Here is a 12,480-nt window from a genome sequence, read left to right on the forward strand (position 1 = left end):
AAGCAATGATTTACATGAAGAGCAATGAGGTAATCGTGATCAGAGATTCTCGAGGGATTTCACCACCTAACCCAGCAGTCTCGAAGGCCGTCCAAACCACTGGAGATTTGTAGCCGAGCATTTCACAAACAGCCTCCTCGACTCTCTTTCCGAAGTATTTTCCCACTGTTTAAGATTAGTTCAGAGTAAACATAAAGACTCCATTTCTCAGGCAATATCTCAAACCCGGTGCCCCCTAATCAAACGAAACCGGATAGAGTCGGCTGCTTTTAAAACAGACGAAAAGACTCGGAGCAGTAGCTCTTTGGTACGGAGAGCGTGCTAATTTAGGTTTCTCTTGGGAAGACTGCCACATTTCATAGGAAAATATTGAATTAGATGACAGGCGCTCTGCGGAGGTCAACAGGAACACGCTGGGATTCAACAGCACTCTGAGACAAGTAATACTTGGAAAAGTGCAGTAATTTACAACATATTTATTGTTAATAACTGATCCATAATATACAGGTTATTTACACAAAAAAATCTGCGGACACAAATAACTTCACTTTAAGCTTCGTGTATATCACAATAATGAGAGAAAAATGAAGAAAAGAGGTAGCACAAGAAAACGGAGAGGTGTCGACGACCAAAAAAAATGGTTAAAGACATTTTTCTCCCCAAAAGAAAACCTATTTTCTTAAAAGGAAAGTCTTTTGTCAGGAACCATTGTCCTCGCTTGAATAGCCTGCCAATTCCAACTAAACATATTCACCATCAGTTGGTTTAAAGGCAGAGGGAAGCTCAGGGTCTCAATGGAGGCTGGGTAAGGAGGGAAAACCCAGGCAAAGCAGAGTTTCGACTTGAAACAATGGCATTCCGATGCTGGCCGGGCAGGGTCACAAAGGGATGTTCTCAGGGTGAATATCAAATTTCCAAAAACAGTAGGGAGAGGAGAGAACCCCCACTGGCCTTTAAAAGTCAAAAGGTTGACCCACCACAGACATGGAGACTGCTGCTCGAGACCTCGGACAGAAAGGGAAGCTTTATGATGCGCTGCCGTCCTCTCGTGTGAAGGAATTCTGTCTCTCGCCGTCAGAATTCTCGAGGTTTAAACAAAAAACGAGATAAAAACAAAAATGGCAATAACACAAAAAAGTTATCTGTAACAGATGGAACGGCGATGGGGATTGGAGGGGGAAGAGTCGCATTTATCCGTCAATAGAAGACCTCTGAAATGTTCCGATTACAAATAAAGAAGCTTTGCCGAACAAACAGAGAGAATAAATATTTATAAAGAGAGCAGCACTCTCTTAGCATCTAATCTAACCCTCACTCGGAAGTCAAGTTACAAAAATATGAGGTAATCCAAACAAAGACGGAACAACGGTTTTTAGGAGATAAAAATACACTAAAAGCAACCGAGCGTCGCTGTCCAAGATTCCAGTCTGGTGTGCTTGTGTATTTCCTGAATCCCATTGTCTCTTCTCTCCTGTGAATCTAAAAAGATTTCGTTGTTGGCCCAAACAGACACCCGGCGAGAGGATTGTGGTTTCTCTAGTGCTAGTTTAAAAAAAATTGGAGATATCCAATTACTGCTGGAATACACCAAGTCGACCACTGTCCTTACAGTTTGAGAAAGCAGCCAGCAAGGTCTCAAAGTGGTTGGAGTTGTTCTGGATGAGTTCGGGTCGCATCTGGAAGCGAGAGAAACTGCGGGGGGCCCTCCACCCCCCGGTCCCGAGAATCAGGGCACCGCGGGTGGCTTCCCTCTGGGTTCCTCCCCCATCCCCACATCGACATCGTGCAGCACCTGTGGAGAGCGCACACAGAGACGCGACACATGTCAGTCATTCTGTTGCCGTGGAATCGCTGCGGACAAGAAATAGCAACGGGAGAGGCATGAACAGTGGCACGGTTTGAGGAGACAGATGGCGCGACGCCTGCGTCTGATTGCGTGAAAATCAAGTAAGTGGCTACGAATAATAGAGCGCAGCAGTGACCACCTTGGTTCCGGAGATATTTTCCCCATTCATTTTCCGCATTAGCATTTTCAAATTAAAAGCTCCGAAACCACATTACAAACTATGATTTGAACCAAATTTGGGGGGGAACACAAAATTATTTTATGGGTGATGGCGACATTTCACAACGTGTATATAAGTTAAAGAAGAGTGTAAACATTTGATTACATCACTTGCAATGCATCATGGGAGTGGGCAGTATTTAGGCACATGTTTCCATGGTAACGAAACTCCTCCGATGGGTGGAGCATTTCTCACGATTCCATATCGTAATCGCTATTACACACTATTATTTTTTGGGGTTGAACTCACACAGACTTGTGACCTCAACAATAGCAAACATCACTTAATCTCAGAGCTCATGGTAGGTCTGTAAACGTTGTCGTTAGGAATTAATTTCTCTATGGGATTTGTTCTGCTGGAACCCCGCTGCTGCGCTCTGTATGGCAGAGAGGAAAAGAAGTCAATGGCTTTCCCTGTGATGACGGATAGAAGTGATTCTGTTACCTTTTTAAGTGATACGCTAAAGAGCCACTTCTGGCCGTCTGATGGTGCGTCTAACCATGTCCTGTGGGGAGATACAAGAGAAAAACAAATTAATATCACATGACAGCACTGACGTCGGAGTAAAAAACAAACTTTTTTTAACTTGTTAGGTTAAACATTACAGGGACTTAAAGTATAAATTACCCAGAAAATAATCTTGACATGACTTTCTTGCATAGAACAACAAATATTTTTTGGGGGGGATCCTGCTGTTCACATACTACGCGTACTGTAAATGTTGACTGACCTAAAGGGATAGTTCACCCAGAATTCTTTCATCATTTATTCATCCGTCATGTAAATTCAAACCTGTATGACTTTCTTTCTTCTGCAGATCACAAGAGAAGATATTTGGAAGAATGTTGGAAACCAAACAACACTGAACCCCCATTGTATGAAAACAAAATCACAGAGACATTTCTCAAAAGAAAGAATCGCATACAGGTTTTGAACCACCTGAGGGGGAATACATTTTTAACAATATGATAAGTCACAATTGGTCACACAAAGCTAAAGCAATGGCCTAAGAAGACTCATGAACTGCTTTTATGGATCTTGACAACCCCAGTCCCCATTCAGCCCTTTAAGATGATTTTTTTCCCCAGAAATTCATCTTTTGTAGTCCACTGAGGAAGCCGAGTCATACGTTTTCGTAACGACACACCAACGGTTACAGAAATTTCTTCTTTTTCGTGAACTGTTCCTTTAAACTCTCATCTCGCGAATCATCCCGACAGTGCAGACTTCATTACTCAAACGCTGGGATCGAATCCATATCATTGTTGAGCGGCTATATTCCAAGTGTCTAAACAGCAGCCAGCAGAACTGCAGGGGACACAGTGGGTGTCTCCTCACACAAGAGCGTGGAAATAGCTTGGCACTAACGTTCTCTTTTACATAAACTAGTCCCTCTAGAACCTGTTTTTATATGCTGTTATATGGTTTGAATTTCCATTGACAAATTAGAATGAAATTATTCTAAAATATTCTAAAGAGAGCGCGGGACCCAAGCCAAGGGATATGAAAGAGCTTTTCACGGTTTTCGAAGGCCCAGAGCACTGAAGGAGTTTCACATCAGAGCCCTGGGGCCGTCTCCCTCCCAACCCCCTCCAGCCCCCGCCCCCCCCTTCACTACCGTGGACAGGGATCGCCTTCATGAGCACTGGGCCTAGAATCGGGAGAGGGGAAGGGCTGGAAATCGGGCCAGCTGTGGGGCCCAGTCTGGCTGGCTGACTGCTGTCGGGATGGTTGACTGCTCTGTCTGGCTCTTGGACATGTTCTCTTGGCCAGTGCAACACATGCGCTAACCCGTACGCATGGAAAAGCAACACCCTTCTGCTCCATATGCCGTTCACAGGCGAGCTCTCAGTTTTGCCTGGTCACTTACAAATGAGGGGGAGAAGTTGTTGGTTTATGTTTCAGTGGGTGGAGTTGCTAAGAAGAAACATTAGTGATGTTAGAAACATGTATGACAACAACATATGAGGTGACGTGGAAATTTTAATCTTGGCGCGAGCTCGAGGGATGACCGACGGTTCTTCGCTTTTGAAAAGATCTTGATATGCTGGTTAAAAACGTCTTTAAAGCGTTTTTAAAGCATCTTTTTAGCGATTGATTTTGTTGTATGGAAAATAACAGCTAACCTTTGTGCTTAAACAAAATAAAAAGAAGGGAACAATACAAGGCGGAATGATGTGGAAGTAACAGTGACAGACGGTTCATTTTTGGTGAACCTCATCTCAACGCTTAGCGTGGAGAGATCACGCACCATTCAAAGCGTCGGGTCTTGCTGATGCATCTTTGGCGGTACACGCCTGTCTTTTGACAAAATGAAAAAGCGGAATTCGACGCATGCCAAGACAAGCAGGACAAGATCGTGGGTTTTTTTCTTTTCCACCCCGACATTCCTCATGGAAAAAAGCTGTGTATCACACGGCCATGGGAAAACAGTCTAATTAATTCTGCTCTGCAAACAAACACTTCCATGAAGAGGTGCGTCTGCGCATGCATCGCACACTAACAAATTCATTTCAATCACACCAGCCAGAGCTGTTGGCTGTGAATTTACTCAATTTAATTAAAAAACAATTGCATGCAAATGGTGGCAATGACTAACAGATTAACAGATGAGCGAAGCCTTAATATGCATCTGCATTAATGTCACATTTTGTTATGTACATTTACGGTCCACTCAAAAACATTCTGGATGATTCTTCTTTTTCTTTTTAATGAGAATATATCAAAAATATGGACGCCCATAGTTATGTTTTGGAATAAAAAAAAAGATTTTTAGATTTCTTTTAAAGCAGCCACTGAGAAATCTACCTCTGTTGACAAACAGGGAAAATGATCAAAGATTTAAAGTTCATTTATGTAAAGGATGTGCACATTACACCGGGTTTGGAGTATACACCGCTTGCTGATTTTTTTCCCACACAGATATCAAGCCCTGTTTTCTCTTCACATCAATGATGTCCCTCCCTCACAAAATGCATCTCTACACTCGTGTTCTAAACCTGTTTCTGGAGTCTTGTTTTGAGTCGTTTTCCCATGAGACCATTGCATCTTCTCCTTTGTTTTCTCTGTGTCCTGGTCTTTTAGTGTTTACTTTCAGAGCTGTCAGAAAATCCGACAGCCCCCGTTTGAGAAATTGCATCCAACAACCTTCTCTATTTATTAAGCAAAACGGTAAAAACACACTCAGAGTTCGAGCTAGCTGTGAGTTTCTGATGTGCAGTCTTGCTTGCAAACGGATTAATAGAATCCTTTTAGCTATGCTGTAAATATGTTCTACATTTGGTTGTTCCATGTAATCATAGGGCCTACCCTGAAATTATTATTTTTTAAATAAGTTTATGTAGTAAAAATATTTTGAAGTTCAATCAAGCTGTTAAAATGATGGAATGTAAGACTGCCACAAAAAAATCTATATAAAAATAATAACAGATAACAAAATACAACTGCAAGTCCTAAACATTCCCAAAACCCAATATGCACAGAAGCCACTATGTTTAAAAAAATTCAATAAAAAAAAATAACATCATTATTAGTAAACCTGGAGCAAAAACGGAGATAACGTGTTTTTTTGGGGTGTGTGATTTCAAATATTTTGGTTGTTTAAAAGCCTATCCTTGATGATATGAGGTTTTACAATAAAATAGCCTACTGGGCTCATAAAAAAATATTCTGACTAATATTGCCTCCCGGCAACCCTCATTCAACCACGAAGAAAATCAAATACGTCGCTTTATGACTATGACGCGACACATATCTTTTGATGACACGTCTCATGGCGCGAAATGACAGGAAAGAAAATTGTGAGGTAAAGGCAAACGGAATGTTGGCTACGCGCCTGATGTCTCCGTTTAACCCTCGCGCTGCGCATTTATCAGGCCTCGCGGCTTTATAACGAGCTCGAGCGTGTCCGCAGTCAAATTAATCGCAAACTAACCGCCTTCTACAACGGCTGTTTCCAAAATAACGCAACAACAGCCCAGTGTTTGCAAGGAGAAGGAACCGAAGCGCTATGTAGGCTGTGTGTGACCCATGATGCACTGGAGTGAAATATTACACCGCTGACAATACATCTGAACGGCCGGGTAAAGTTTCCAGTAAATAATATAAGAAAACCTGAGGTAAAAATATATAGTGATGTTCCCATGAATAGATTATGGAGACCAGGCATATTTTACGAGTTTTTTTTTATTCAGCCCTGCGTTCCTGTCAGATTTATGCGTGCATGATATTCCTGATATTATAACGTTTTGATCCCGGTTTATTTACATTTCGTTTTTTTCAACACAAATATGACGTCTCATGTAAAATGAGTGCTAAAAAATAAGGTATAAGATTTATGTACATTATGTGCATAAATGAGCGCATCTGTTATAATTTTAATAATATCAGGAATATTAATACAAAAGTGTCAGTGGTGTTATTTAAAAACAGCTTTAATTATTACTGCTCGTAATTCAAAACAAAAGCAAACATGGAAAAAAAATGTCACAATTGGATTAGGAGCTAGCAAGTCCACTATTAGTAAAAAAAGATGTTCATTTAAACTAAACGAATTAAGTTTATATATTTATTTGTTCTCTTACACACACAACTATGTATGTACATACAAATTGACATAAATTTGTCTGTAAACTGATATGTTTGCACTTGTTATCTGAGCATAATCTGAACACACATAAAAAAGGATGCCAAAAGCAGGATAAAAAACAATGAACTCACTAATCTGTAATAAGCAGGTTGCTTGTCTTAAAATAAATAAATATTTACTTATTTATTTACTAACTATAATGATAGCATAAAAATAGTAATCTTTTTTTATTACAGAGGAAAACAATATGCTCAGTGCAGCCTATCGGCGAGTTATTGTTTTTCATCCTGCTTTTTGCATCCTGTTTTCTGTCAGCTCCAGACAGAGTGTTTTAAAGTGTGCTAATTAAAGATCACTTCTGGGTGACAGATTAGTTGTAAATGGGTCCCTGCGCCTGAGGTTAAGATACCTAAGGTTGTTCATTATTCGACCATTAAGCCATCAAAGTAAACTCAACAGTCCATAAAAACAGCAATTCATCATGCTCTCACTGCAAGTCAATGAAGTTTACCTTCTTTGTTGTCACTCTGGCCTCGTGCTCTATCCCAGAATCCCAGGCACTTGTCATTAGCGGGCTCCTCTATCAGAGGCTTGTTGCCGGGGACATACCAGGTGGCATGCTGCTCTGTCATGAGAGAGTCAAGGTCAATGGTATTCACAGAGCCCTTGCCTGCAACCGGGCTAGAATTGGCCATGGCACACTCTCCATTTAGTCCAGTCTGGCAGTCAGCCGTCTTGCCTGTTTTCCCTCCCAGTGGCTGGTCCTCAGAGATGCTGAACTGCTGTCTTTGCAGCTGGATCTGAGCCTGTAAAATCTCTAGAGGATGTACCTCGTCCTGGCCGGAGCTGCTCAATGGCGTTCGCACCTGTTCCATGCACGGAGCATCGCTGTAGCCAGCCCTGTTTTCAGAGTTACACTTAACACCGGCTCTGCAGGGTCGCGCATCCTCGCTGTTGTAGTTTGGGCTCGCTTCATCTAAATAATCCATGCAGGGGGAAACGCCATCCGATTTGCCTACGCTTTGAATTCCGCTGTCCATTGAAGTTGCAAGGTCAGGTTTTCCAAAGGAAGGGGAGACCAGGGCCCTCTCTGGAGTTTTACCTCTGCTCTCTATGCCCATGCTCAAAGCGGAACCTTGCTGACTTGGGCTGACAACAGGGTTACTGCTACACTGAGGGGAGAAGTTTCCGGGACTTATGTGCCCGCTATCACGTCTTTTCTTCCCCCTCCCTTTGCTGTTGCCTGTTGCCATTTTCCCCTCACATCCAGACTCCATGTTGTTGTTTGGGGAAAGGGTGCTAGCTTCCCTTTTCGCCATCTGGCCCGTACCATTTTGACCCGCCGTCGTATTGTTGTTATTCCCAGAGCAAGGCGTTTGACTATTCTGAGAAGCATTGCTCTGGAAATACTCTGCCCCTGGGCCGCAAGCTCCACTACTGCCACTGCTATTTATGTCCTGCTCAACCTGACCTGCTTTGCGTTTGGCCTCGTTTTGGCTTTTCTTATTAAAAGTCACATTGAGGTTTGGGGCCCCAAGGCTGGCGATCATATTCTGGCAGGCCGTGGAAAGGGCTGCCAGACAGCTTTGGCCAAACACACTGTCTTTTGTACTGCCTTTGTTCAAACTCCCCAAAGAGAGGGCCCCAAGCTTATTGACTGACAGGTGCTGGCTGGAGAGGTACTCAGGATGGGCGGAATAGTTCCCTGGAGAGGAGCTAAATCCTGGTGGATTGCTTTGGGGGGCTCCCTGTTGATTTGGCCCTCCAGGAGGGAAGCTATGTTGCCTCCTCATAGCCATTCCTCCAAATTCGGCCGGCCTCCTGTCCGCGGGTGCACCCGACTGCATGTTGCCCTCATCGGGAGACTGCATCTGCAGAGGATTGCTGACATTATTTTCAAACGGATGATGTGCTCCTGGGGAATTCAAAGACTGCATGTCCATGCTTGTGACACTTTGTCTAAAAATAATGTTGTGTCCATTGTCTGTCTGCTCCAAGGCATGAGCGTTTGTTTCTCTACAATGCTGTTGCTGTGGCTCAGGAAACCATGAGTTTTCTTGAGGTAGATGGGGACTGTCAAAGTTTCCATGAAAATTATGCTTTTTCTCGAAATTTGACTGAGACACATTACCCAGAGGCCCTCTGCAGCCCATTCCGTTTGATGTCACATTCCCATGGAGACTTAACTGCTGCAGGTCGGGTTGCCTCATTCTTTGCTGCTGGCTCCTTGATGCCATTTGTTTAATCATCATCGCCGCATTTTGCCGCTGCTGCAGTGGCTGTTGTTGTTGCTCTGGGCCAGAGCTCAGGGGTAAGGGGCCTGATGGAAAGCCATCCGTCACGTGAGATGCGAAGTCCCCCATGGGAGAAGGAAAAGCAGAAGGGGAGAGATGGTTCTCAAGACCAGGGCGATTATGTAAGCCGTTGGTTAGGGGGCTGCAGCTCTCTCCAGCAGAGCCGTTTGGGAGATCAAACCGTGGCCTTTTAGCCATATTTAAATAAGGCAGAGAGCTAAGGTGAGGGTGGTGGGGGGGTTGAGGTGCGAGCTGAGGGACATCAAACACTGGCTCCCCGAAGGGATGTATGTTATGGCTGTTCAGTCTGTGTATAGGCCGATCCATGTGGCCGTGTTGTACGTGCACCATAGGGCCCTGAATGTCCGTATTGTTGGGTACGTAATCGGGATTGTGATAAAACCGAGGAAGGGCAGGGGAAGCGGAGTTTTGCCTATCAACAGGTCCGCTTCTTTGCTGCACTACGAGGTGGTGTCTAGCGTTAACCCCTGGATCCATTTTCGCCCTGTTGCCAAATCTGTCAGAAAATACATTTTGCTGAGGTAGCTGCTGGTCGCCTTTAGAGCCGCCCATCACAGGCCCCCGAGAGCGATTACAGGTAGAAAAAGGACCCCCGACCACTTGGTTCCCTGTCTCACAATAGGAAAGTTTGGGCTCCGACGACTCGGCGGTAGAGAATCCAGCCATATCAAAATTCCCTGACAGAGGATCACAGGGAAAACAATGCTCTGATCCCCCCATCCTGCCCTGTGGGAAAAGCCTGTAATGTTCAAGTCTGTGCGTTTCGGGGGATGAGGAAGGCAGGCCGTGGAATGAAGCGGCGCGGTTAGGCGACTGGTCCAGGGGCAGGCATGGTGCTGGAACCGCGTGGTTGCCGTTATGGTGAGGCTGAAACTCGGGCATTGCAGCCATTCTCTGTTGCTGCTGCTGCTGCGAGATGCACTCCCGTGTCTGTGCTTCTGCTAGCTGCTGACCATATCCTCCTTCAAACATGTGTGGGTGACCTGCATTGGTGTTGTTAAAGCCCATGTGTCTGTCCCCATGCAGGCAGGAGGGGACGTTGTCCTGGTACAGATGTGAATTCTGCTCGTGGTTAGGTGGTTGATGGTTGAATGGTCCTTGCATGTGGAGTTGATGTTGTGGCTGAACTCCCATACCAAGCATATCCTCATGGCCATGAGTCTGGAATCCATACTGGTCTCTGTTCGACATAAAGTTGAGTCCCTGCATGGGGGATTCATTTAGGGGGCCCATCATCGGCTCCACGGCTACCGACGGCCCTTTCATATGAAATCCAGCGCTGTTATAATTAGAGTTCATTTTCAACACTGGACTTGGATTCCTTTGTTTAAGGTGGTTTTTCACAGCAAGTTTAAAAAATTAAAAACAATCCTTTGCAAAAATACAGTCCATTTTATGTACTTCCACAGAGTAATTTTTTCTTGTGTATTTTCTTAACAAGGGGCCCATGGTAAGAGCCAATTTGAAAAAAAATTACAATAACAATAATTATAATAACATTACTGCCGAAAAAATGATGATTTTCATTTCACATGCATATATGTTATAATAATACTGCGTAAATATTTAATGATGTGAAAGTAAGATATTAGATGACGTTAACTGGAACTACCTCAAATCCAACATAAAAACGCACGGCTTTATATCCAAGACGCACAAAAACCTGAATGTGCCTTCAATGCAACGGTTCTGGTAAACGCGCATCTTAAACGAAAGTCCTCGTTTACATTATTAATCTTTGCATAACGTTCCCGAATCCTTTAACACATATCCAAAGGGGTGCAAACGGAGCTCATGTCCCATTTTCACGTTTCCAATGTAATGAGCGCGCGCACTATTTTCAATAAAAAATCAAATGCATTCAAAAAAAAAAGATTAATGCATTAATTGTGTAGTCCGAAAAATAGAACTTTGCGCGTTCGTTTGGTCCTGTGAGAAAAGCGTAGACTCAATGCACTGCCGTGTGCGCGCGCCTTAGAAACTGGAGAGCCGACGGTTCCTTTTGTTGTCACAGTATGAAATGCGTGCTCCAAAGGATTTAAACGTCCTTTTCTTGAATATTGTCCGTGCAGTCCGCGCAATCCATGCTATTCGATCAAATGCTTCGGTCTGCAGAAAGGTTTTCTCATCTATCCTTGTGTCAGATGTGTTGACCTCCGGCTATCGGCAACAAGTTTGACATTCCCTCATCTATTTCAGCGCTGATTTCTCACCAATGCCGACACAGGGACACATGCGCAGGGGGCGGTGCGTCGTTCAAGGAAGGCGGAGATTGACGCACAGGGGCGGGGCTTCCCTTAAGGACGCCTAACAAGGCTATATTATAGATTTAAGATTTAGGTTTAATGATGTATTAGATAGATACATGATAAAGAAACAATACCATATCTTCCACTATAATCAGTTGTTTTGTGAAATAGCATAGCTCAAGATTTCCTATAGTCTACTGCAATACCTTGCATTAAGAAAATGTTGTCTAAATATTGATAGATATTCAATGCCTTTAATAGCCTATTCAATTCTTCTAGACGTGGGAATATAATATATATTACTTTTTAAATCATGAGACAAAACGTAATGAAAAATATAAATTATAAGACTTATATAGACAACACATGTCTTATTGTGCAGCCACATACAAATCTTTCAAACGTTTGTCCTTTATGTGCAGGAACGCTGTAGTAAATATGCAGCAGTTATTAATTCATGCATAAGACAGGCCTTCATTTTCAAGCAGAGATAAATTACAGACAGAGATAATGAACATCGCCAGGGTTAATGAACTAGTAATTGTGGTATACATTTTAAAAGTCATTGAGCTGGGTCAAATTATTTATCCTTCCAACAAAACCTTTTTAAATGAACAGTGATTAAGAAACTGTAGAAATATAATCTTAAGGTACAAACAAGATTGTATTCCACCAAACCACAATAAAATGATACAACCCATTATAACACTACTACACTATAAAATTATAGTAATGTAGTGCTATAATGAAATTCAAGTAGCCAAAATGTTGCTAGATTTGGCAGCTGAATTTAAACGAATGCTAAAATAATAAATGGAAAACAAAAGTGTTTGCTTGGTTTCTTTGGCCACCAAATGACACCGTTTTACCTGCGACTGTCAAGGCGGAACAGTGCCATCTACTGGTGATGTCCGGTACATGCACACTTACTAGGGAGAAATGCAGACTAAACCGAATTAAGTACATCATATTATGTTATTATGTGATCATAAACCCTTCGTGGCTCAAAATTAAAAGTGCAGAAATGAATTAAGCTGTCACCAGGCTTCCCAACCCTAACACCAATTTATCTCCATGTGTTTGTGATTACTGGCACAAAGACTTGTAAAACTAATTTTATAGATACTGCACCTGCAAAGAGCAAATTCTAGTGCTTAAATACTTTACCGGAGAGCTTAACCACAATAATCTACATTCAGAAATTTTCATGACTTCCAATCCTGGATATCAAAATTGTGCCATTGTTATTTTTCGGGTTTTCC

The 12,480-nt window shown here is 42.9% G+C and overlaps 1 protein-coding gene across 1 annotated transcript; it reads right to left on the reverse strand.

Annotated features, from left to right (window-relative positions):
• Window positions 1-478: 478 nt before the first annotated feature.
• Window positions 479-11,174, reverse strand: mn1a (meningioma 1a). Its single transcript, XM_057321768.1, has 3 exons — window positions 7,166-11,174; window positions 2,511-2,571; window positions 479-1,792 (listed from the first exon to the last, which is right to left on the reverse strand). The coding sequence occupies exons 1-2, from the start codon at window positions 10,266-10,268 to the stop codon at window positions 2,561-2,563; spliced, it is 3,114 nt and encodes a 1,037-aa protein (XP_057177751.1). The 5' UTR covers window positions 10,269-11,174; the 3' UTR covers window positions 479-1,792; window positions 2,511-2,560.
• Between the last annotated feature and the right edge of the window lie 1,306 nt (window positions 11,175-12,480).

The sequence above is a fragment of the Triplophysa rosa genome, linkage group LG22, assembly GCF_024868665.1.
Source record: "Triplophysa rosa linkage group LG22, Trosa_1v2, whole genome shotgun sequence".
NCBI classification, from domain to species: domain Eukaryota; kingdom Metazoa; phylum Chordata; class Actinopteri; order Cypriniformes; family Nemacheilidae; genus Triplophysa; species Triplophysa rosa.

What these genes read in the sequence shown, in the direction of transcription:
- mn1a (XM_057321768.1), bottom strand. Translation starts at nt 10,268, where the DNA reads ATGAACTCTAATTATAACAGCGCTGGATTTCATATGAAAGGGCCGTCG.